Source organism: Anopheles coustani, chromosome 2 (assembly GCF_943734705.1).
Source record: "Anopheles coustani chromosome 2, idAnoCousDA_361_x.2, whole genome shotgun sequence".
NCBI lineage: Eukaryota > Metazoa > Arthropoda > Insecta > Diptera > Culicidae > Anopheles > Anopheles coustani.
The window spans coordinates 11,674,661-11,701,643 of NC_071289.1; the positions used below are offsets into that span (position 1 = coordinate 11,674,661).

Genomic DNA, 26,983 nt, shown 5'->3' on the forward strand with positions numbered 1-26,983 from the left:
ACACATTCACGAATGGCGATGGCGCGTCGAATTTGGATGTTGGAGGAGTGTGAAATATCAGCCGTGCTGTTGATGGTGTAGTGGTTTTGTGTGTTTTTTTTATACTTCATGGCTCGTTAGGCAAATTATTCTAGTGAAAGTGAACAGTAGTGCGCTCACGTTGGGCGGTTGTTGTGTTTTTGGAAGTGGTGTCTTTCGAGAGGTTTCTGAAAAAGGGAGGAAAATTAAGAAAATCGTTCAAAAATGGAGCCAATATACGGAACGAACAAGAAGTATCTGCAGAGCATTGCTGGCAGCGACTATTACCGGAGTCCGAGTACACTGAGGCCTATGGTATGTATAAAACTAAGTAAATGATTTACCTGAAGATCAAATCATATCCAACATCGTTACATATAGTAATAGTTGCTATAGTTTGAGATTGAGAAAGTAAATAGTATATTGAGAAAATAAAATATTGATATTGATATTGAGATATTGAGAAAGTAAAAGTTGAAGAAATTATTCTATGATCACGACATGAGATCATCTGGAATGAAAAGTGTATCAATCATACCATTCTATTATACCATTTGATCAAATGAAATATTGTTCAATATTTAGTAAAATTCTAAAGTAATTTTGAAGCGCTAGTATAACTTGGCTTAATAGTTCTATGCTACTCAACAACAACTCTAATTGCAGTGAAAAGTAAATAAAAAATCAAAAACAAACCCCTCCCACAATCTGAACCTGAACAAACAATGTAATCAGACGGAGTCGGTCGCTTCGTCTATGCCTTTTCAATTGCTAGTACCTGGAAGACGTGAATTCCTCAGAAATATTCGCCCATATTGCTTTCGTTTACAAGCGCCAATTGATTCTAGGAATGCCGAAGCACGATTTTTCCCGAATGTTTCAGCCTCCCGGTGGGCGTAAGTATTTGCGAAATATTGTTTTCGGTGCCACGCGGACTTGTTTAGAAAAAGCAGAAATTTGGCGTGGGTTTGATTTGATTTTGACAGCCTGAGACATAAACTGAACCGAGGCCGGCTTTGATCTTTGAAGGGTAGGAATTTGATTGACTGAAACTTAAAATGAAACGTGCACGTCAAATATGCCAAATGTTAAAGAGTGGCCATTTACGGTACCATTTGTTTTCGAAGGAATGCAAACTTCTTACCATAGAGTTGAGTTTCATATTCAACGTTCTCCAGACAATAAAAACGCTGTTGCTTTTCATATGAGTATCAAATGGAGAAACTAATGTTCAGCATCCTCTCGGGCCGGCTAAATAGACAAAGAGTTAATTGAGCTTTCGTTCTAATCGATGTTCATAAGACGGGGCGAGAATCTAGGCGTGAAATGAAATCAATCCATCGTTTATCGCTAATTCAGCTTATTCTATTTTTGGGATGCTGTCTACATTTCCGCACAATAAGCGCCGCCACTTTACCCCCTTCAGGCAATTTCAAACCGGGCAGCTATTTTCAAACGCCCCATGGCGGCCATCGCAGCTGACCACCCGGAGAAAAGATGGTCGGATAGAGCTCCAGTTTTTCATCCCACAACCACCTGGTAGCAGCTTCTGAGAGCGATCGATATTTCGAAAGAACTCCGAACGCTTTCGGGGCACTCGAATTCGATACGCACTCCATCCAGCTTCAGGGCCGGCCGCTTCTTCTCGCTGTTGCGTTGCTTGCCCAATTATCTTTCCCGGGTTAAGATACGAAATTCGGTTCCACTTTCCCGCTCGGCTCGTGCATCAAGCGCCGCCCGAAACGGTCAAAACGTGCCCACCGTTTTGGGGTCGATTTTCCGCCGCTGGAAAGCTCGACTGATGGATCTTCTGCCCAAAAGGCAATTGGGGAAGCGATGGAGGTGTTTTCTCGGCCAGTCCGCTTTCTTAGCGTTGATTCATTTTCGGGCCTGAGTAGTTTTTGGATTTACCACACGGAACGTTGGAAATGGTGCCAGCGATGGAAAGAAGCGCCATCAACGGGTTTGTTTGTTTGTTTGTTATTCATTATGGTTTGGAAGTCTACGGAAAATCTTGTCGTATTGTAGAATTGTTTAACTACTACGTAGTAACAACTAACAGTTTGTCTTTGATGTGATGTTTTGTGTTTTCGTGTTAAATGTTTAAATAAGGCTTTCAAAATATGCTTTACAAATTGAGTACTGTAAAAACTTGTCAAATATAATCTAATACTCATATATTAAAAAATTTCCATCAGCTCAACTCAATATAGCCTCTTCGATTTCCCTCGAAACAATCCATATTCGATGGAAAAATTGGCCTCGGCAAACGTATCATTTCTACCCCCGCTAATGTTTGCGTCCAATTTTCACCTTCGCGTTAGAAAACGCGATTAGATTAATCGGTTTCGCGAGGTGGAAAGAAAGAAGGCATCTCCCCCTCCCCATTAGCATCTTAAACGCATTACCCGCCCCGGCCCGATGAAAGTTAGCTTTGGCCGGCCGATCGGAAATCGGATTAGCCAAAGATAGCACCGGCCGTGTGTGGCAAAAGAGAGAACGGCGATCCGAACCGATTTCCGGCACCGCTGCGCCGATGGGCAAATTAGAGGAGCTTTCTATTTCCTTCGGGTTGCCAAAAAACGGCCCAAAACAAAAAGTCAAAAGCCCCGCGTCCGGGTGATAGGATTCGTATCGGATGGTTCTCCGGCCCGATCGGACGCGCGATACGGATTGGAGATGCTGTTTGCTCGGTCAGTTCGTTCGCCTAGCGGAACGGATCCGGCCGTGATAGGCAAAAATGTGGCAGATTGGATCGAATGTCGGCAGAAGTGCAGTGCGTCGGGTTTTTGTGTGCGAGCGAACGGACAAAGCGAAGGAGTGGAGGCAAAATGGGAGCTTTTTGCGATGACATACCGAAATTTCCCGGAAGGAAAAACTAATGTTTGGACATGAATTGAAGTGGGGGGGTTTTTTTGGTTCTCCTTCTTTTTTTCGTTTCTTTTTGTGGGTGAATGCGAAGGAGAGAAAGTGTTTCAAATCGTCGTGCGCCAGATTGATGCGATGCCCCGCATTTACGGTGCGGCCAGTGCAAACGCGCCCCCTGAGGAAGGCGGGCAAATTTACATAATTAAGTTTATTAGATAATTGACCTGACCTAATGCGAACCGGGTTAGTTTGCCTGGGTCACACGAATGCGAACCCCCGCCTCGGAGGAAGCTGCCGGGCAAAGCGGCCTCCGCTTCGCTAGACGAAAGGTCCGGGGATGCTTTTCGGGGTCCACTTCCAACAGCCGACCGTGGCAGTGAAAAGAGAACCAACCCAAGAGAAGAAGGGCACTGGTGCAGGCGAAGAGTGGATGCTAATGGAGATCGGCAGCCAGCATATTCGGTACGTCGTGGTCAAGCTGCCGTTCCCAATAGTACCGTGAGATAAATTGTCTGACCACTGCCAACACCTACTTCACGTGTTCGCCACTGGAATGTGATGGTGGTGATGGTGGTGAAGAGAGAAGGCGGTGGTAATGGAAATTCTACGTGCACAGGGGAACGAGTACGTGCCGAAACTTTCTCCAATCATCCGATCCCGCAGCCGGGTGAAGCCGGGATCGTTCCCACGACGCACATGACGTCGTGTGCCTGTTGGGTTGGCCGGTAGAAGACGTTGAATAAATTGAAAGAATTAGAAACAGATGTCACGCATCACCTTAGGGTGGGCGCACCTAAACGAACGGGGGTGAAGTTTTCCGTTTGCGACCTTAGCACGAAAACTGTCCGAACTGAATTTTAGAGTGGTTGGGGATCTTGTTTTGGTAGGGTGCAAGGAACGGCACTAGTTTCATGTAGTTTATTTTGATTGTTTTATGCAGAGTTTTTCTTTATTTTACATTAATTTCTCATTTAGTAAATGTAACTTCAAATAAATAATTTTATTAGGTTTTACTTGCCTGTAATAATCCTGAATAGAACTAATATAGCTGAAAAACATGTTTTTAGACATTTCAGTTTGTTTATGAAACAGACCTTATAATGTTGCATTATTAGGTCAAATATTAGGTTATTCCTAAACAGCTAGAAAATTGGTTAAAAGTGTTCTGCAAAACCCTGAAAAATTTTATGAAACTATCAAACAATAGGAATTAAATTTTCAAACAATTTCCATGTATTGAGTTATCATATTACTAATTTGTTCATTTGAGAAAACAGAAAAAAAGGAGGAATATTAACAACTCAATCTATTATTTCCCTCTAGCCCTAAGATCAAAATATAAATAAATGAACAGAACAAATTCGCTGCAATCAGACAACTCGGCGAAATAAAATAATGAACTTGTTCAAGCAAACTCCTTTTTAGCAAATTTATTGTTCACCGGAAACAATATTCCCACATCATTTAAAAACAAGTCATCTGACTCGGTGCATCAAAACAATGAACAATGATTATAAAATGTTGAACAAGAAATCACATGTTCGAAGGAACAATTATTACTAGGAACAATTAAAGAAATCCAGAAAATGAACACAGATTGAAAGTCGATTGTAATCAGCTTATCTTGTTTGCTTATATGAACGCTAATTCCAATCCCAATCGTAAACTGTGTTCCTTGTATCACTTTGGCCAATCGATGTAACACTGAATGCTCATTTGTAGCCGGCTTTACACTCAAACTCAATCAACCTCTTAGCTTATTCCCACCGATGATCGATGACAGCAATTTAAGCGCTCAATCCAATCAATGCTGCTAGAATTCCACGGCCGGCATCGATCACTGTTGTAACTTAGCAACGGGCTGCTCCTTGATTCTCGCGCCGGCAGCTTCGACGATGATTGATTTATTACTTCACCGATCAAAATACTTATCAATTTAATCTAGATTTATGACTACGTTGGTGTGAGGCTGGTGCCTTCATGATTCCTTCAGAGCGCTTGCAGAATGTCACCTCGCAACATCCTGCCGGCATCGTGCCAGACGTTTGCTTCCGGCGTTGGAAGGCATCGTCACCGACAGTGACGGACAGATGGGAGGAGTGAAAACCAAAGAAAAGATCCAAACCGAGCGGGCACCAGGCAGACACTAGTAAAGTTTCCATCCTAAATTATTCATAATCGTTACAGACCACTGCACCGCCGTGTCATTCGATGGCAGTTCGAGGTAGTTGCTGCATTGATCTCGCAGTGAAGTCAAACTTTTAGCAAGAAATCAACGCTTTTACTTTCGCTTCTGTCGTTTCTTTTCGGCCAGTTTTGCACAAACGCTTTAGCAGTGGCTCACTTCAGTGTTTGCCATTTTGTGGGTATATTTTTTTCTTCTTCCAACAAGTTCCTCCGGTTTTCGGTATTTTTCCTTCGCTCTCCGCGAAACGAATTGGTTTTTCCAATCTCGCCCGGTAGGATGGTATGCCGTTTCCGGGCCGATGCAAGTTCGTCCGGGAGGGTCCGAACGGAAAGCGGGAGACGCTTGGAATATAAATTTTATTGACACTTTGGAAAGTGTAAAGCTATTTCGCGGGAAACTTTTTCCCGATACCCGTGCATGCCAACGGCGCGTTTGGATGGATGGACATTCATCCGCCCGGTACGGTACGTGGTCTGCCCGGAACGGATGTGCCCGACGCCCGACTGGATGTTATAGAAAAAGACGACTTTTTTTTCTCTCTCTCTATCCCCACTCTTCCTCCGTGCAAAAAGTGTCCTTTGGATTCTACTCCGCTCAGGGAAGGTGTGAAGAAAACGAAACGCAGACCGTTCGTTCCGGTGGTGGAAGACATTTTCCTCGGGCTAATGGTCCCGCTTACGGCCGGTCGGAACGTTCGCCACCGGGAGTAGGATCTTGGTGGATGGCGGCAAAACTTGTGCAAGTAATGTTCACAATCGTTTTTCCACCCCCTTTGCCCTCCGTCCCGGGCCAACGAAACCGCGGCCGTTCGCGTGGGTTCCGTTGTGTGGACGAGTGAATTACCGAAATTGGTAATTTTGAAATTATTTTCACGCTCAAGCGGTTTCGAGATTTGTTACAAGCAATTCTTGTGACAGTCGTTTTTGTGTCCCTTGCCACGGCAAATACAATTTGTTGCACATTACTGGATGTTGTCCTGTGGCATGTGTCTTATTGGGTTTGGGTTGTGCGAGTTGGAAAAGGTACGAAAAAAGAAAACTGGTTAAAGCCAGTTCAACTGCAGAGTTGTATTGTTTCTATCTAACAGATGGGTACCAGAAGAATAAACTGTTTTGTTCATAAGTGGATCTATTAAACAATTTCTCAGAATAATTGTTATAAAACAAGCAATACAAATTAATAATTGTTTTATGTTAAAAGCAGTACAACAATACAAATAAAATATATTTAACAAAATGATTGTTTCTCAAAAGAGAATGAAATAGTTGTAAAATAAGCATTTTTATTTAAAAATTTTTTTGTGTTGAATTTGAAAAACAAGCATGAAAATATAAACTATCTCAAGTGCCCTACAAACACTTTGTATCTATTTTCATCGTATTCGCCACACAATTTCAGCACGACAAATAAAGCATCCCCACAACGGGCCAACGCAATCGAACTAGTTTCTAGCAGAATGTCAATTCTATCACCACAAACCATGCGACAGGAGGGGAGGGGGAAACAATATCACAAATCCTATTTCGTTGTCATCTAATTGGATTCATTTTCGCTCTGGTGGCGAGTTTTTCTGTTCTGTTTTGTGCCATGCAATTTCAATCGGATCCATCCTGTTCCAGGCGAGGGTACGAAAAAATCAGCACAATGCTCACCGCAAGGACAGCCAGCGTCCCGATTGCGATAACCGAGAGCGGTTAGTTGCACCAGGGGTTGGCCCCACAACACCCCCGAGGGCTCTAATTCAATCGCGACGTCGACTGCATAAATCTAAACGCTGGTCAAAGTCCGATCGCAGGGGTGGAACTAAAAAAAAGGACAGAAAAAACGATCTCAATTAATTGAAAACTTCACACGAAAACGTGTCATGATAGTAAGAGCTTTCACTGGTATTGTGCCTCTCGGTTGCACTGCGGTGCAACGGTGCATTCGACGCACTGTGGTAGTGCATTTGGGAGGAAATTGATGTGAATATGTTGAAAGGGGGGAAAACAAATCACAGTCCTCTACCTTCGAACAATGTGCAGTTTGTGGCGAGAGAACCCGTGTACACACCGTTTCCCTTTTTCTTCTTCCATACACTCGCACGTTTTGTACACCAATATACCAGTTCGTCCTGCATGGGGCTTTTCCTGTGAGCTTGCGGTTGGGTCGGTGTTTGTGTTTTTGCAGGAAACCTTCTCATTGTGGAATTCTTCTCCATCGTTAATGTTCAACATTGCACCAGTAAGTGAGAAGTTGGTTTAAGCTTAACGGTCGTTTTTATTCCTGCTTGTCCTCGGATGGCTGCCATGATGGATGACATCATTATAATCGGCTCGAATCAAGCGGATCGTCTCCCGCACCATTGAACAGCGAGCATTCGTTTCTCGTTTTCCGTTCCCTTGCAACATAAAAAAAAAGGTGCGGAGGTGACGACGGTATGAAAATAAAATCTCCTTCCGCATTGCCCTTGTTCCTGCTCCGCATAAAAACCGCACCCGAGCCACATAATCGGAGGAAAATGTCTTGCAGTGCATACCAACGAGTACAGTAAGAATGTCGACTGAATGGAATACCAATTGTGATGGCAAAACGGTAAAGCAAAGGTTCTCCATTCTATTGGTGGTTGGTGTGGGTTTTGACATTTTTCAAATCCAAAACCAAAGACTTGGGGTTCGGTTGGGGGTTTTGATTTTTTTTTCTGTTTTGCTCGATACGATCCGGTAAACTATTGTACGTTCGCCATTCTGAGCACGTGGCCGAAAAGCACGTTGGGCGTGTCAATTGGGTTTATGAAATGATTTTTTCCCCACCTAAAGAACTATCTGGAACGAAAAGAAAGCGATTATGGAAACGCTTAATATATTTGTTTAAATAATGTTGATTTCCTCATTGAATCTCTTTTTTCGTGAGATTGAAAAATATTATTCTGATAAATTTTAATAAGTCATGTGTTGTATGAGTATGTGTTGTGTGAAAAAAAACATTGAAATTTTAATTTACTTACCCTGAATTAAAAGTTTCAGATTTCGGCTGACTAAGAAGCAATCAAATAAGTATCATTACTTAAATTTCTTCTCGTGCAATGAAATACTAACTCGGCTTAACTCCATGCAACAACAAATGTCGCAAAAATTGTGCTGAAACCAATATTTAGTATCATGTACTTTTTCCACCAATATTTATTCAAACAAACGTCGACGGACTATAGTCGTTTCGTTCATAAAATCCTCCATAAGATCATCTTATCTTATAGGATAACAGATGTCATTCCTCCAAAGTGAACATTCTTTCCAATTTGCTCCAACCAATTTATTTGGTTGACTCTTATTCACCCGTGTTTCTATTTATCTTGTTATTTTTTGTCTTTGACTGAAAACGGACATTTTACTATAAAACGAACTGGTTTTATTCAAAAGCAACTGCCGTGCATAGTACTACACACATTAAATTTTCTTTTATTACTTTAATTTGGTAGAATTGAAGGGCGAGAGGGAACAAAGATGCTGCAGCAAATGAGCATTTTACTGTTGAGGTAATCGTTTTACGATCTACTTGGCCATCTCACTTTATCGCCGAAAAAAATAAAACCGTTACACTGAAAAAAATCTCAAAGACTAGCGGATGCACTCACAGCAACTAAACTTTGCATACTGATCAAGAACATGTTAAGCTTTTAACAAAAAATATTGAACTCGATCCTCTTTTCCCCCGCTTCTCCCTACAACCCGATTTCCGTTACTTTTGGGTCCCCACTCGTATGTTTGTGTTAATTAATGATATTGCGAATCATCATTCGCGAATAGGACATTCCACGGTAGTCATGTTTAAAACTTACCCACATTATCGCACTCCAATGAACTTTGTTCTCATAACGCCCGTTCAAATTAGAATTTTCGCAGTTTTTGTACCACCAAGCTCCGTGATGTTGCTCAGCACAATTAATGGGAGCAAGGTCATTATCTCGATCGAATGTGCTAAACTTGCCATTCTTGTGATATTTCAACGAATCTCCTGCTGTCCCTGAGTATGTTCCTAACTTCTTCAACGCATACATCTCTGACTCGTTCCCTATCTCAAACTCGCTATACTTAGCGTATCCGTAGTTTCCAAGAAAATCTTTGAATTCCACCAACAGTTCGTGGGATCGATTTTTAGTAATTTGATGAATGTATTCTAGTCCGAGCCAGAATTCGCCATCTAAAGCTCCAAATCCGTTGCGGTACTCCGTCCAGTTCCTATAAAAATCGACCGAACCATCATGCCTATGCTGAATTACTGTCCAGCCGCCTTCGAACTTATTTTGCTCACAAAAGACTTGGAATGGTTCGCTATTCTCCCCAATTTTGATCATGTAAGTATCCGATACACTGAGAGCTTGCCGACATGAACTCACTGGATGCAAAAACTTAAATAACCTAGTGGTTAATTTTGCTTGCATACTAATATTTTGTACCGTATCGATAAGCATGTCCAGAGTATTCTTGTTTTCTCTTATTTTCTTGAGCTCAGTTTCCGACGTTTCCTGGATATGGTCCATCTTGGGTATCACATGATTCTTCAACGCCTCCAATTTGTTCCGGGTATTCTCGTTCGATGCTTCCATACTCTGCAAATGAAACAAACATAAATGAAACACAATCGAAACAAACAAAAATGTAACACTGGATGACTCATAAGTGATTATGACTTCACTTGTAATGTTTTTGTTTCAACATAATATTATTGTTTGTACCAAACAATATTCAGTTAAACAATTTGAAATCTGTTCCATAAACGGGAACCAAAACACCAGCAATCGCTTCAGCTTATCGGATGTTTCATTCTTTGCGTTATTTAGTTCTTAAACTAGATTTTCAAACAAGACTTGAATGAATTTAAAAGAGTTGTTTTTTCATCATTGAATCTCCTGCTGTATCTGAGTATGTCCCTAACTTTTTCAGCGCATACTTCTCCCATTCGTTCCCTATCTCAAACCAGTCGTACTTAGCGTGTCCGTCCTTCTATGTATACATACATTTATATTTTTATATATACATATTTTGTTAGCAGAGTACCTCGAATGAAATTGAATTTACTTCAATTTTTTTCATGTACCCGCTGGGCGATTTCGAGCAAATTGTCCTTGAAAACGTCCTACGTGACACAAACATCGAGCAGTTTTGTATGGTGAGTAGGACGAAGTAGGACGATTGCTTGGAAAACGTCCTACATTTGTTTCATCCCCATACAAAAAAGTAGGACGTTTTTAGGACGATATTTCGAGCTGCCTAGCGGCTATTTCCCATGACACCTTGAGAGCTTGTCGACATGAACGCACTGGATGCATCATGTGAAGCAACTGAGTATTAAATTTGCCTTGGATACTAATATTTCGTATAGAATCGGTAAGTATGTCGAGAGTATCATTATTCTCTTCTATCTTTATGAGCTTACGGTACGACATTTTCTGGGACGTTTTGCCTTGAGCATCCTGTTGTTGCTGAGTTTGTTCCATCTTGTGAGCGTCAAAATGATTGGCGGATTTTTATTTTTTAACTGTCGATAGTTGTCTTTTTGATTTCTCCGGCAAGTTTAATGTCAAAATATTTGTCCGGATAGCAGATACGATTTAGTTTGTAAGCTACTACACGTATACTCTTCTATTTTAGATTTTTTCGGTCCTGGCTTTTTCCTGGCTCGGTATTTACGGTCTTGTCAATTTACTCAGATAGCACTATTTCACAACTTCAACGCGACGCCTTTCGCAAACAAAAATCTACGATTTTGGTACCAGTCGGGATTTCACGCGTTCCAAGCCCTAAACCTCCTTTAAAATAGTATTTGCTGATCCTTTCGATATTAAAATATCATCGGCGAAGTCTCTAATCATCCATCGACGCCGAATCCGTGTCCCATGACGTTCTTTGGCTTCGACCAATTCACGGCCATTTTGGAATTCACTATACCACTTGTAAACATTTTTTTACCATCGCTGCATTACCAAAGGCTTTCTCAATGAATCCGGAGCAAAAAGTTTGTTACGCGTACACATTTTTATGCAAAATCAAATTTGGCCAGGAACGAAAATAGAGGAATGTACGTGTAGTAGCTCACAAAATAAATCGTATCTGCTATCCGGATCAATATTTTGACATGAAACTTGCCGCAGAAATCAAAAACACAACTATCAACAATAAACAAAATTATAATCAGCCAATGCCTGCGGACAGTTTGAGCACCAATGTCTCCTCACTTTTTGTACACAGTAAGGTTCGTTATATTGTTTTTGTTTGCCTTCACACTCTACAAAGAAGAAAACATCAATATCGCAGCATTGGAACAGTATTCTAAGGTTGAGCAGCTTGTTTTCAAAAGGTTGTTTCATCCACTGTAATTTCGTGTCAACTTACTTTTTTCCAAGAATCCTCCATTGCCTGCATTCTTGTCTCAAAGTGCATGAGCATGTTTTCCTGCAGACGTTGTTCCATTTTCTGCAAAAAATCATAATTGTCACTCAACTTTAGAAAAGTTGTTTAGACGATGTTAGTCAACAACCTTTAGCGAACTCTCCAAGGTTGCAATCAAGTTTTGCTCTACACCTTGCAGTTTGTCCTCGAAACTATCTAGTTTGCTCACTAAATTATATAACTCAATACTATTTATAGCCATGGTAGCTCGAGCTAACAAAACAACACCAAAACACAAACCCACGAGGTAGCCGCAAATATTCATGGCTCTTGTTATACTTGCACACACAATCGAATTGAGTGATGAAATACGACTGCAGCCGAATTTACAGGAAACGAATGATGAACTCATGTTCTTAGCTATGGTTCAAATATTATCACCAACACTGAACCAAACGCGATTACGCGAACCAAAATACACTCTACTTACTTACTTATGTGGCGCTACAACCGCTGAGCGGTCTTGGCCTGACGAAGCTCCATCCGAAACCGCTCACGGTCGCTCGCCACGCTGGTCCAATTCCGTATCCCGGCAAAAAAAAAAAAATACACTCTATTTTGACAAAAACATGTTCTCACTGGGTGACTCATAACTGATTATGATTTCAAGTTATGTTTTATTAAAGCATAATTAAATTGTTTGTACAGTCCAATAATCATTAAAATATTTTGAAAGTTGTTGCATAAACGGGAATCAAAACACCAGCAGTCGGTTTAGCTTGTCGAATGTTTCATTCTTTGCGTTATTTATTAGATTTGTAAACAAAGCTTCAAAGAATTTAAAAGAAATCTTTTTTCGTTAGTTGAAACATCTCAAAAACACAACTTTCAATGGATCACCGTGTTGAATATACTTGATTTTATGTCACAAACAGTATCCAGTCCGTGAGCTGATTATGTTGAACATTACTTACCTTCGCTATTCAAATAAGAGTACTCCTGGGTTGCGTGTTTTATTTACCTTAGCCATGCAGGTGACCAATTTTCTTGGATATAGGTCAGGGCTCAGAAGATTAGTTCACAAGCGTCGTAGAAAAATCTACGAGTAAGGAATGAATAACAAATTAACAAAGACAAAGATTTGATTCCAATGAAATAAAAAACGAACGGTGATAATGAGAAATGTTTTTATTGAAGGTGAATGAACTGATCGAGTCAGGCTTAAATTAATTGATAATACCGCGAATCATTTTTTTTTTTCAAGTCTTTTTTCAAATAAACCCACGTCATCGCACTCACATCACTTGTTGTATTCTAATAACGCCCGTTCAAATTGGCATAGGTGCATGATAAGTACCACCAGGTTCCGTGTCGCTCCTGAGCGCAATTACGACCATCTTTGTCATTGTCTCGATCGAATGTGGTAAACTTATTATTCCTGTTGTCTCCCATCGCATCTCCTGCTGTTCCTGAGAATTTCTCTAACTTCTTCAACACATACAATTCTGATTCGTTCCCTATCTCAAACTCGCTATACTTAGCGTATCCGTAGTTTCCATGAAAATCTATCACTTCCACTAGCAATTCATGGGGTCGGTTTTTGGTCAGTTGATGAACGTATTCTAGCCCGAGCCAGAATCGCCATCAACATTCCCGAACCCATTGCGGTACTCCGTCCAGTTCCTATAAAAATCGACTGAACCGTCATACCTATGCTGGATTACTGTCCAGCCGCCATGAAATGTGTGCAAAAAGTAAATCAATCCAGTGTTTAATTTTGCTTGGGCACTAATATTTCGTACCGAATCTGTCAACATGTCAAGAGTTTTTTTGTTCTCTCCAAGCGGCTTGAGCTCAGTTGGGGTTTTTCCTGTATTTTTTTTTTGTTTCAGCCGTTAGTTGTAGCTGCATATTGTCTATCCTGGAAATTAACTGATTCTTCACATCTTCCAATTCGGTGCGTGTGTTCTCTTCGCTTGTCTTCACACTCTGATCAAACAACATCAAAACACAAGACTACGAGGCACTCAGAGTTTTCATGGTTTTAACACTTTTTATTTTAGTTTATGATAAAACAGGCACACGAAATCATTTTGACGTCTTTAGCATCCCAATGTAAAAAGCCCTTCAGCTTTGTGTATCGCATGAACTGACGCAAATTTTGGATATTTCACGTAAACGGTGGGGCATATTAAACAAAAAAGCGAACAAGTGAATGTTCAACGTTATCTCCATTCCTGGTCCTGCTCTCTGGCTTCAGTAGTGTCCTTATATGTGTTGATGCAACGAAAGTCTTATCAATGTCCACCAAAACTGGCAAGAGATGAGTAGGAATAACAGGAATATTCAAGAATCTTGGGATTTTAAAATGTTTTTATATTTTAGCGAGGCAAACGTCATTGGCCAGTACTGTGTAAGTTGTTCTAGAAGTCAACTCGCTCAGACAAGGAGGCTGGCAAGATTAAAATTCAACTTGTTCAAACTTCAAATATACTCGAGAAGCAAGGAAGCTTGCAACGGCTCACATAAACAACTCAAGCATCTACAATCTTTACAATGTTTTTTACCATCGTCGAACGAAAATGCGAATTAAATTCATTGCGGTTATGCAAATAGGAAGAATCCGATCCGGCCAACAATCCTTCGAAACGCTGGCTTCCTCTTAATGTGTTAATTATTTATTTCCACCCCGATGATCGGTTCTGTCACCGGCGGAAATCATGAAGAACGCAACAGCACCACTTTGGTCGCTTTCCTCTGAAGCGGAATCAAGAGGTCCTCAGCAGGCAGCCTTTGTTCGGAGAATTCGGAGGCGACGGCTATGACTCCGGCTGAGGTTTTGGTGCAAGTTTCTCCCTTTCCCCGTTCTATCACTTAGTCCACTCGACTGAGCTACTACTGCTTTGCTGATTTATATTGTAGAGCATTGCGGGGCAGTGGAGGATGAAAAAGTGGATACAATTAACGGATTTAATCATGTAAATTTTCCGACCGGTGGTACTGTTTTTCGAATATCAAAACCAATTTCATACTAATGAGATTTATACTCTTAGCTTCAGTGGGAGGCGCGGGAAAGTGCGACAGCTGGAACCGCGGAAAGCGGTGGCTTCAAATTTTGATAACCCCATTCAGGCCTGTCGGTGCGGATCGTTTCCCGCCAGCAACCTACGACCATAATCGCAAATACCCGCCACGACGGTAACGACGTTCCGGTTCCAAAAGTGCCGTCGGTTGAGTTATGGGCTGTGATTTTTCTAAATTTTACGCTCCTCTAGTGGAAAACCGGAAAGTCCCCTCGGGGTTGGGGAGCCACTCGAAACCACTTGTTAGCAGTGGCGATGTAGGACCGGCGTGCGATGCGAAAGAATCCCATTCAAGTTTACCTAAATATGTCGTTCTCGGTCCGGCCCTCGATGAAGTTGTTCAAGAATGTCGTCCGAAGCGGGCGGTCTGGTGTAAAATTTAGCAAAACACATCCTCTCGGCAATGGCCGTGGCTGCGGTGGCACATGCCGTTTGCTCGGTCATGCCGAATGGGTCATTAAACGGGTGAAATACTTTCAAACAATTTCCACAACGAGAGCACGCCCAGCTGCTTTGCAGAACCCGTCGCTGATGGATGCGTTTAAGTTGGGCGGCCGGAATTTCTTAGAACGAAATAAACGATCGGCCATAAATCATCGGCGCTCATAAAAGCAGCAGAAGAAATCGCTCGCACTGGGCCATTGGGTGGTAAAACCGGGTGAGTGTATTGTGTCAGAGCGTTGCTGCGCGGTTTCAGTCCTTACTGGGCAAGATAACACCAAGGTTTGCGGAGGGTGAGGGAGGGGAAAAAGATTAACGGAGTAGGTCATGATTTCTCCATACAGTACACGGAGAGCAATGTTTCAAAATGGAGGTTATTGACGAGCGAACAATGGGATAATGGTTTTCAGATTCCATTGTTTGTTTTGCCATTAGCGGGGAAATGTGCAGGAACGTAACGTTTAATGCTCAAGCTTTCATCCGGATTTTGCAAAACAATTTCCCAACCTGAGGAACATATTAGAAACATTTTTAGAAAACATCGCAAAGAAACTTGTATGATTAGTTTGCTCTTCCACTCGAATGTATTTTATTTTCCATCCCTTCGCATTTCATTTACATCATCCCTTCCGACCACCGCTCGACATAAATCGATCACGTCACATCCATGCTTGGGGTCGGTTCGTGCACTGTTCCGAGCCCTAACCTTCTGAGGGCGCACCGAGCGAAGCGAACGAGCGCCGAAAGTCGTAAAAAATCTTACCATAAATAAATGGCTTTCGTTTTTTATTACGCGTGAAATCTGTACTTTGTGTCAGAATTGTAGATAACATTTTGCCATCTTCTGCCAGCAGCAAATCACTCAGCGTTCTCTCACAGTCACCGGGGTGCAACAGGCACGAGACAGAGAGAGAGAGAAAGTAGGTGAGGTGGTGGTCCCGCTGGGGGAGATGATGTGGGGGTCATAAGTACTTCAACCATAGTGATTGCTGCGGCTGAGGGAGAATAAACCCACGGTGGGTGAAATGGTACTCCTTCTGAAACGTCGGGTTTACGCGGGTTGGCGAATCCACACGGGGACATGAACCGCACGGTCTCCGTCGCCATCGCAGGGAAGATACTCCCGAGAACCACCTAGCGAGGCGCGATATAACTCGCGTTAGCGCGAAACCAGACTCACCTGGGAGAAAATAAGCGCTAAATTGCCTCCATAAAACCGGGATCATTTTTATATTTTACGGAATATTTATTATGACCCCGGACCCTCGACACTTGGGCCGCTCACTCGGGAGCATAATGATCCTAATCAAAATAATTAGCTTCTCCACTGAGTGCAGATAATGCGGCGATTCGGGGCAAGCGGGGTCGACGATTGGGGTGGGAGCTCGGGAGTATTTGTTTTGTTTCCGTTTTGGGGTTACTTTTCGAATGGCGAGATTGCATCAACCACGAGGGAGATGGAAACATATTTTTAATAAACTCTCACCGAACGAAAACGGGTGACCTTACGCAAATGGAATGAAGTCCAGGCATCAGTTTCTTAACCTGATTTGCACGAAACCCGGAGGTGAAGCATCGAGCTTATAAACTCTAGCCCCAAAAATGGCGTCTCTCACACGCGCCCCGTGGGGAATTTGAAATCAGCGGAAAATTGGAAAGGTTGGTCAGTCAGTGCACCTCCGTCTGCGCTGCAGGGAAACTGTGCACGAAACGATGAACCACGGCGGTTGCTCGCGCCCGATGCTCGTTACTCTAATGGGCATGACCAGGGCTAATATCTTCATCACTCGGCTAATTGACCGTACAAAAATTTATGGCCCCGTTGCGATGAGGCCCCGGAAGCCTTCCGTTCCGATGATAACCGTTGAAAATGGTTCGAAACGAATGTGATTACACTGTTCACGAATGTGTTTGTGTGTGGTACGTTAGCCAACACTTTTCGGGATCGGTCGATTGGGCGAATCGATTGGAGGAACAGTTTAGGAACGCATCAAAACGGGTTCGAGGAATATGTTCTCCTAGTTCTACTTGATACTAGTTTGGAATCAAATTATGTAACGTAATTTTTCCTATTATAAGAAGAAGAATGAAAGATAATGTACACTTTTTGGGATCTAAAATATAAGATTTAAATCATCCTATTATTAAATTCAACTTCATCCAACGTGTCGTTACATGGCTTACTTCATCGTGAAATATCCACAAATATATTTGATCCTCCCACAGGGACTCCGGTTTCAACTCTCCGCTCCTAAATCATACCGAACAAGGCCCACGAAATTTGCATTAATCAAATCATGGCGACGTGATAGACGAAACATAAATCTTTATTCTCCCGCGGGACAATGGCGCTTCTAATGGTGTCCGGCGTCCTAAACACACGACCCATCACTGGACGACGCTGGACAACTGTTTCGCCCGACTCCGGTGGGGTTGGTGTAAATTTTCCACCATCGGGCGAGTTCCCGGGTGGCCCGGAGACTGTCGGGTCGCAAGTTACACCCCCAAGAGATCAGGGTATTCGGGTCCGCAGTGCACCGAGTGGTTTCGTGCGTGCGAACCTCGTGTGTGTCGTTATTGTTTGTGAATCCCTTCGATTGGGACGGTGTCATCCCAGTTGTACCTTCCCGGGAAAACCGGGGTGTTTTCAGTGGTGGTGTGCATTCGGGAGTAGGGAGGGGGATCATTCCATCATTCGCTACAAAGTGTTCGGTATCGTTTCGCATGCGGATTGAAATTGATTTAGGAACGCATTGGCACCAGCGCGTCCCCATTGCGAAACGCATGGTGGTGTCATTTGCAGTACGCTGCGTTTTCGAAGTGGTCATCATTAGCCAACGAAGGCGTCAGAGTCGCGTACAGGTCCCACGGTGCGTACGGTGGAGCGAGTGAACCGATTTTACATGTAACATTTATTGGGTGGATTCAGCCACGGTTCGGACGATGATGCCGCATCATGTTTGTTGATTTGCACCGATCGCTCGATGATGGACGAGCGCCACACCGTAAAACTAGACTGGGCGCGTACGCGGTTGTGGCGAGGATTAAAATTTGACAACCGTGCTGTTTGCCAGATTGCCCATTAATGGTCATCCGGGCTTTGCGTGCATCGTACTCGGGTGGTTGGTTCTGGTAATTTCTGGCCCGAAGCATCGATGGTGGCACAGTTCAAAGTGGCAAGTCTTGTTTTGTAATTAAGCTGCGGTGTGCGAAACGTGAGCGTTCGATCGGTGGACGAAGCTTCTCACATTGGAGCAAACTTTCGCAAATAGATGCATTTGACGGGGATATTTATTTGTTTGCCGAAATGGAGATGGGGCGATTTGGGGTTTTGTAAATGGGCTGTTAAATTTCGAATGTAATTATACAAAACGTTTTTCGGCTACAAATTGATCTACCCTTGTTCTAAAGCATTCGAATGGAGAACCCTGACGTGGAAAACTAATGATTTGAACTTAAAAGATGAGTGTTTATCGTACTTAAACAAAAAGATAACTTAAATTTTTATTTTCTTTCTCCATTTTTTTGACAAAACATGTGTCAGTTTGTATCAACACATCAGTCACTTTTCATAAGACAGTTTTTTTCAGATAATTTTCAACTCTAAATTAACACACTTTGAGTTTTCCACAGTTTCTGTTTGTGAGTTCGAAGTGATCAAAATATTTTACTCCAAATTTAATTCAATTCCGAAAAAGTTTTTGTGTTTTTCTTTTTAATACGAAGCTTTTTTGTTTACTAAAAGAAACGTTTGCGTGTTTTTTAAATACATCAATCCCTTTCCATCCATTCAATGCATTTTCTTCAACCGAACCGGCTTAACTTGTTGCAACGTTAGCAATTATTTTAATGCAACTCATCGCACTCGAAAGTGTCAATAAATGTCTAACGGTGATGTCTGAAACCGACGGTCGATTTCGTTCGCGCGAAGCCTTTCCGCTTAAGAGTGACACCGATTGCAGCAGGATATGTCGATGCGCGGGAAATCGGTTCGAGTGCCGTCCCGGAAGGAAGGCGGCACGTGTGCACTCCGCATTCACCATTCAATAATATTTGTTCTACGAAAGTGCGACACACGCAGCAACCTATCGACCCGACGCGATGGTAAACGTCAGGTTTTGCGAGCGAAAATCAATGTCAACATTATTATTCCATTATTCTGGATCGATACATTTTCACATGCGTCTCAGTATAGGGGGACTTTGAAGTGGACGGGTTATTCCTGCGAAACGATCGAAACCACTTTAGCCGACGGAGCGAGTTGATAAACGATGACGTCGATGATCGTCGACGGTGCCGTTGAATATTGCAGTTTTGTGATTTTTCCCCGCGTATCGAAAACATGCGTATGGAAATTGTAACCCAGGATATGGTGCCACGTTTCAGCGAACCGTAACTGAACGCACAACATTATGCATCTCCGGTTCCATATTCTGGCCGACCGGTTTTCGACCGCGCTCGCTTAATGTCATGCATTGTGCCGAGTGCGGAGGGATCGATAAATGTTGAGCCCCCGTACATCACCTGTTCGGTTTCGGGTTGGTTTTCCGTCGACGATGAACTCCGGATCGAGATTGACCTGATTTTCCCGAATGCCGGACGAGCCTATCGGCCCCGGGCCCGTCCGTAAAATGGAGCTTAGGCCCAAAGGGAGAAGAATCCCTAATTTAGTGTAGATGTTATCGCAATTATAATAGATTGACAGCTTAATCTGTGCCATCTAGGCCACCTAGGAATTGGAACCGACCGCAGCGGGGACCAGGGAGAACCGCCGACCGATGCAGCAGGACTCGTGCGTGGGCTGTCCGACGGTTTTCGGGATCGATGATTCGCTTACGGCTGATGCGATAGTTTGTCGGGGCCGTTCGATAATTATCTGTTTGTACAAATGACTCGAAAATGATTGAATAGTGAGTGGAGTATCTAATTGGTGTCCACGCGCGGCGGGTGACAGCGCGCTCGAGCCTATTGTGGGTGAGTAAACGATTATATCGATTAGCCGTGAATCCACCTAACATTCGTTAGCCATTGGACAGGCGGAGTACATCAACGGTGCAATTAATGTTGAGTTATGCAGCGCTATGGCGACAAAACGCCCATGTGGACAAGGGCGGAGGGGAACGTGGGATGGGGGCACGTGGCATGGAGGAGGAATAGAAAGACACAGGTATGGGGTCGATTAAGTTTTAATCTATAACAATGTATCTGAGTGGGTCGTGGGAAATGTGACATGCTTTGGAATTTGGGCATTGACAAAAAATCCCTTTGAGAGCATAATTTCTGTAATTTGGGTGCCATTTGTTTCCATCTCAATAATAGTAATCAAGTAACGAATACTGAATTTTTGTGGGTGGAGAAAAAGCTAAGAGAGATATTGTGTCAAGAAGTTCAATTCAATTATGGAAAATTAATGTGTGTTTTGCTTTATTCGATTAGATTTTTTGTAATTCTGAAACCACTGTTTGTGTGAAGTTCAGACAAGAACAAACCATTTTATTGGTAAAAAAGTAAGCCGCATATACAAAAAATGATATTTCATTCAAAAGCAATTCGTTTATAAATTATTTACCTTTAGTTGCTAAACCAAATCAATTATTTTTTTCTGATTTTTTCTTTTCAAGTGCGTATTTTAGACAATAATCAGAATTTAGACAATAATTTAGAATCAGTGAAGTAGTATTAAAATATCCAAGTTTGGCAGTTTGTTTTCCCAAACACCTAAAAGACAGTTGTTCTTTTTTCCTAATCTATGTCGAATTTCCTTTATTCCTTTTTTATAAATATACTTTCACATTTAACTTTCTTATTGTATTGGTTGCTTTCTCTCAGTATTTGGGTTAGTTTTGTTCAAAGGAAATGTATTTAGGCTAAGTTTCAATTTTAAATCTAATTCTTGAGTCATGAAGACAAGAATGTTGAACTGAAGAAAACATTTATTTGTGTTTAAAAATAATACACACCTCATTTGCTACCTTATAACGAGATCACAAACCACATACCCTCATCGAAAAAAATAACATACACATTTATTAAAAACCCGCTGATAATTTGTTTCACCTATACCTATCGCACCGATTACGCTGGGTGTTTTTTCCTCACGAAAGAAGGGAAAAGCAATGACGACCAATCAAGCTGGGCATAAAAATCAGTGCTCCGGCACTAACAAGCTGCTCAATATTTTGCCTCCAAAATCGCCACAATCGCACGGTGGTTTGATAAATGGAAACAATTCATTACCGAGTTAACGGAACTTAAAAACTGTTGGCCAGCCCACAATCCAGCGCCGGAATCTTCGGCCCGATTGGATTTGCACAATTTCGCGCGAACCACTCGAACGGCGCTCCCGCGGGGCGTTTTCGGTGACGGCCGATGCAATGGATGGCCTTTCCATCATCGTGGCAACGTTTTTAGGTTTTGTTTTCCTCTCTCTCTCTCTCTCTCTCTCTCTCTCTCTCAGTCGAGGGAACGCGAAGGGAGTGGACCAGTGGACGGGAGAAGGAGAATCTCCACGATCATCCGGTGCGCGGTGGCGAATGTAGGTCAAAATGTTTATTCAACAATATAACTCGATGCTAATGATTCCCGGCCCGCGAGCGGAGGGAAAAAGTAAGTACACGCGAGCGCAAAGAACACGATTGCACAACAATTCGCTAACTGTGAATTTCCCTCGTTCCCCGTTCCCGTCCCGAGCTCTCGCCACCGAAGGACCCGGACTTGCATGCCATTGTCTCGTTCGCTTCGGCGCGAAAATAAAAGGGTTTTGCGGGAAGACTCGTCGTTCGCGGCATTTTCTTTTTGCCCTCGCTTTCTTCGCCATCTCGCCCCTCAGGCTCGGAAGAGGTGGATGATTTTCAAACCAGCGTCAGCTCATCTGTGCTCATTTTCGTTTCAAAACCCTTTTGTCGTGGTTCGAGTCACGCTAACGGTCTCGGTAGCGAAACGGGAAAGCGCACGATAGAATATTACACCGCCGGTTTTTTCGGGCGTGAGGTTTGAAAATGCTACATTTAATTTTTAATCTTATTACCTACACCTCAACCACTGCTCCGGTGGAGAGTGTTTTATTTCATTTTTTACTTCAAAGCGCGGCTGGCGGGGGTTTTGGTTTTTCCGGGTCGAGAGGTTCTTTTCCCAAAAATCCCCGCGCCCCGATTGAGGCTGACCGCAGAATTGAGCGTAAATCGGAAATTGGATCGCATTATTATTGTTATTACTGTGGACGGCGTTTGGGGACGCCAAGAGCAGAAAACAGAACGAACAAAAAATGTAAAACCTCGCTCCTAGGCACTCGGAGCAAGGGTGCTAATTTGACCGTGACCGACGGCGTTCTGTTGGCCGGGGCTTTCCTCACCGCAGCGACAGAAAGGGAGGGCGAGCGCTGGAAAGTGTTACCTTTTCTTTACGACAATCGTCCGGAACGTTCTGTTTGTAGCACGTTGTTCGAAATTGTTCCCAAAATGAAGCCGGCAAACATCAAGACGGTGCTCGATGTGGCCAATTTGTGGACAGATTTGACGATTATAATTAGGTCGTTGATTCAAACAAAGGGCAGTTGTAGATGATTTATTTCGAGTACAGGTAAGCGGAGTAACCTTTTATGATCGCTGTAAACATCTTGTTTATACTTTTCCACAGATTTTTTTTTCATGATTTTTTACGTGTTGTGATTATCAATAACTTATTTAGTTGAACTATTTTTTTTAAAGAAAAATTTCCCTTTCCGAACACATATTAAAAATAAAAGCTTTTCCCAAAAAAAGCCTAGGACTAGGATTTTCAAAAGAATTTTCATTCAAATCTCGTCCATGATGACAACTGCACCATTTCATTGAGTTGTATTTCAAAATATGCCAAACCAGGTGATTATTTATGTTTCATTCTCATCAGCTTCCCGGGGTTCCCCTTTCGTTTTGCTTTTGTTTGCCTAATTTCGAGCCATTAATCAAACGCAAATTGTCATCACCGCGACGGTAAAAGCCCCGGCTCCCGAAAATGAGAAAAAGATACTTAAAGCCTTCCCAGTTCTGTGTCGGTAGGTTTGATATTTTTCCCTTTCTTTCTTCTGCTTACTGTATCTTTTTTGCCGGCACGCTGTTTTTAGTGTTCATTGCCACCGTAGCGTAAATATTCGTGTGAAATCAAAATGAAGAAATGAAGCCGGTAGGAACACAAAAGGGGCTGAGGGAGAAGAAAAATAAAGGGTCGCAAACGGGTCGGGTGTCCCGCTGATTTGCCTTTTTCACGAGGATGCGCGCCACGCCGGTTATGCTCTAATTTTTATTTCTTCCCATAAAACTCTCGTAGCTTAGCTTTTGAGCTTCGCCGGCGAAGGGGTCGTTTTATATAATTTTCCCGTCCCTCGGTTTCTTCTATGGGACCGCACCAACCGCGCCGAGCAATGTGTTTTCAGCGTTTTATTTTTTTACCGCTTTACACACCCGGCAGTACCAAGAGGGCAATATTAAAATGCGTTTGAAATAGGTCGGCGTTTTTCGAGCGCTTTACACCTGTGCAACCTTTTCCTTGCCATCATTACCATAACGAGTTGCGGTTTTTTTTGTCTCGGGGACGGGTTCTTAACGGCAAAACCAACAAACGTGGGCTCGGGTAAAGGTAAGAACGGATCGTTTTGATTCTTTTCCGCAAAACTTCAGGTCTCTCATTAGCATCGATAAAAAAATATGGTGGAAAATCGCGTTCCCAAGCGCGACTGCGGGTCAACTTCTTCCGCCCGCCCGGACAATCTCCATTGTGCTAGGCCGTGGAAAAATGGCAAACGCATCACCAACCGGCCCCCCGGGGGGTGTGAGCGGGGGCGGAAGAAAACAATGTCCCGACCTTTTTGTGATGAAATAATTATCCGCTAGAACAACGATTTACTCGGCGTTGAAGTGGTGAAAAATTGACCTCTCCTGGGAGGAGGCTGTTTGGGTGGGCGACGAGAACAAACCATTCAGAAGCCTTTTTTTTTCTTTTAAGATATGCTGTTTTCCCGCGTGAGCTATTAATCAAGCATGTTAAGCATCTTCTAAAAGGGAATGTGATTGTTACAGTCTTTTAATTTATTTAAGCTTCAACCCGGAAGGAGACTCTTCCGTGGCTTTAAGAGAATGAAGAAAAGAATAATAGCGAAAAGGGGTTGAATACTTCTTTCATGGAAACTTTTTATTTCCGCGTTAAGCTCACATGTTTATTTGCTTAACATGCATTTGCATTTTAATGATAAAAAAAACTTGTTAAATGTTTAAGGAACATGGATGAGGTTTTATAAATTTTTTATAAATTTTTCTTTTCTTTATCGGATCTGTCAGAAGTTAAATGATAAACCTTGCTTTCCGTACACCTCTTGAACCTTTTCTAAAATTGTTTGATGTTTATCCTCGAGTTGTATTTTCCCCCCTATTTCAGCTAATTGGAAGGATTTTGCTTCAAACCGTTTCAAAATAATTCATCCGCTATCCACCGGCATTTTTCTCGGCCAAACCCAAAACATAATTTTTGTATACCTCTCTACCCTGGAGATAAAGCGTTCGCTTCCTCCAGACGCTCGTCGCTACGCGTCGGGAGTGCAGATATTTGTTGCCTGCCTTCCGCTCACTTAAACGGAACCGGCGTCACCGACCGTGGCCAGTTAGTTGAGGCAAAGCGCGAGAAAATGAATTCTGACAGCTAGAAATTAATGCTACTTTAGGCTCCACTTTACCGCTAACTTTTAATCTATAAATAAGCCCACCCGTCTCCACCTGGCACGGGGGCAACAGGCAACAGGGTGGGCACGGTTATGAATGCGCGCCGTTCGGAATGTCCAGCCGGTGGACGGTGAAATTTACGGAAAGTGATTCCGGCCGAGGTGCTCGGCGGTTGGTGGTGGTAAAGAAATTCAATTAAACTTTTGCAAGAATTTATATCGTCTCGCGTGGTGCGTTGGAGGTCTCAACGGTAGACCACCTTTCCTTATCTCGTTAGTTACCAGTCGCGATAACGGAGCGGGCAGACCGCGGCCCAGGCACTTCAAGCGCCGTAATGTTAGGAATTGGAAATTAGTCTACGCCCGGTGGGTGAGTGAAGCATAAACGGCCCGCAGCGAAACGGTGTAATCGAATTCTTATCGATTGTGTTGTCGGAACCAAACAGCTGAGCTTTCTGAAATCACTTTTTCCGGAATGGCCCACTTAAATGGCCACTTTTCATCACTTATCAAAGCATTTCAAAAGCATGGTTAACATTTTCGATTTATTAAATGACGGAAAATAAAAACGATTTCTTACGAAACTTATGAAAGCTGTATGACTCATTTGATAATACTTTGAGACTTAAAGTTTTAGTATTTCGTGCTGTTTGACAGAAAAGTTTTCGTCGTTTTCGTATAGATTCATCAATCAAACAAATTGACCACAAGTATACATGCGGAGTAATATATGTTCGCCTATCGCTGGAGACAAATATTGGTTTCGTCCAATTCTTTTTGGTTGCACACAAGCCATAACACTAATAAGTTAATTTTTGCTGCACCAATCTCGTAGAAGTTGCATCAATACGGAATGGCAAAAGGGTCATGTGTTATGAAAAAAGCTGTCACGCATATGAGCGCATTTAATTCCCCCGGCGTGTGACCCGCCACAATGTACCATTTTCATGGAATTCCCTTTTATTTTGTTCGAATCAATGTCCGAGAAAAAAAATCAGCTATAAGTAAGGCTCGATATAAAATGATAATAAAAAGTAAAATGAACCATTATAAAGTGCGCTTGTTCGAGCGGGTTGCTCACTGCTTGAATCTCGCGCGCATTCCCCGGTCGGCCGCAATCGAAAATGCCCCCCGTAATGATGTCGTTCGGTTGGCCAACTGCCAGGACAAAATCGTGCCCGCCCGAATTCCGGGTGTTCTGGTCAATATTTTGGGCTGTCGGTGTCCCTCGTCGCCGGACGGCACTTGCTGCCCAATCGACCACCGGGGCCGTTATCTGACTGCGTGCTCTTGTTGTTGGTTCGTATGTTAGTTTCGTTCTTTTCGCTGCTGGCTTATTTTTCCACGCCTTGTCGTGCGCCCCCATGAAGTCCCCCATCATGCTCTGTCGAGCCGTCGAACATTTTCTTCTGCTCCGTAGCTGGCCACACAACAAGCCAAACTCTTCGGGGAGCTATTTACGTATTCGAGTCATGCCCGGCGAATGATTGCAGCATTATATTCAATAAAGCATTTTACTGTTGAATTTTTTAATCGCTCTCGGGGGTGATTTTTCCTTTTATTTTATTGAAAACAGAAGGACACAGGGAGGGACGGGAAAAGATGAAGCGTCCGGAAAATGGTTTACTACCGCCAACGACAAGATACCCGGGTTGATGTGGTGCAGAAGCAGAATTTGGAGATGATAAAAAAATGAATAAATAACATAAAGCAGAAAATCGGTTGTGGGACAACCGTGATACACAGGCACATACACTTCTAGTCATGAGAATGGCTGGAAAAGTCTCTAAAAGTGGGATATGGAGAATTGTATGACAAAAAAGTATTCGTAGTGACAAAAATTATCGATCCTAATCGAGACGATGAAGAAATTCCTTCATTTGAGTAACAAATTTGCTTGAAAATGTAATTAAACAAAAGATGTAAACGCGATGGGAATAAAAATTAACAAAGCAAGTTCTACAAAAACATTAACAAAAAAGTGTTAAGTAAACAGTTTCTTTATAACAAAGAGTATAACTCGAAAAGTAGAAGATAGAAAAGAAAGAGTGTATAAAAATATTAAATAAGCTTTGTTAATCACACAGAAGAATAAAACATTTTGGGAATTTACATGTTAAAACTATTATTAAAAGTAAACCCAATCCAATAAACTATCTACTTTTTTAGTTTCAACCACATAGCATAAGAAATAATCGTCTAAAGCGTTTCATGTCAAACACTGACAAAGGACAAAGTGAAGCTTGCTTCAAGTGTGCGATCAAGTGTTTTTCATCACCACTGCCGTAATTGTGCAGAAGTGCCTCACGTTGGCGCAAAAAGGAACATT

The 26,983-nt window shown here is 42.5% G+C and overlaps 1 protein-coding gene across 1 annotated transcript in view; it reads left to right on the top strand.

The window, feature by feature from the left end:
* The first annotated feature begins 243 nt into the window (after positions 1-243).
* LOC131263470 (uncharacterized) overlaps positions 244-26,983 on the top strand; it is a 37,592-nt gene continuing 10,852 nt past the window's right edge. Inside the window, exon 1 of the mRNA XM_058265670.1 lies at positions 244-333. Coding sequence (XP_058121653.1) covers positions 244-333 — 90 coding nt within the window. The remainder of the gene's footprint in view (positions 334-26,983) is intronic.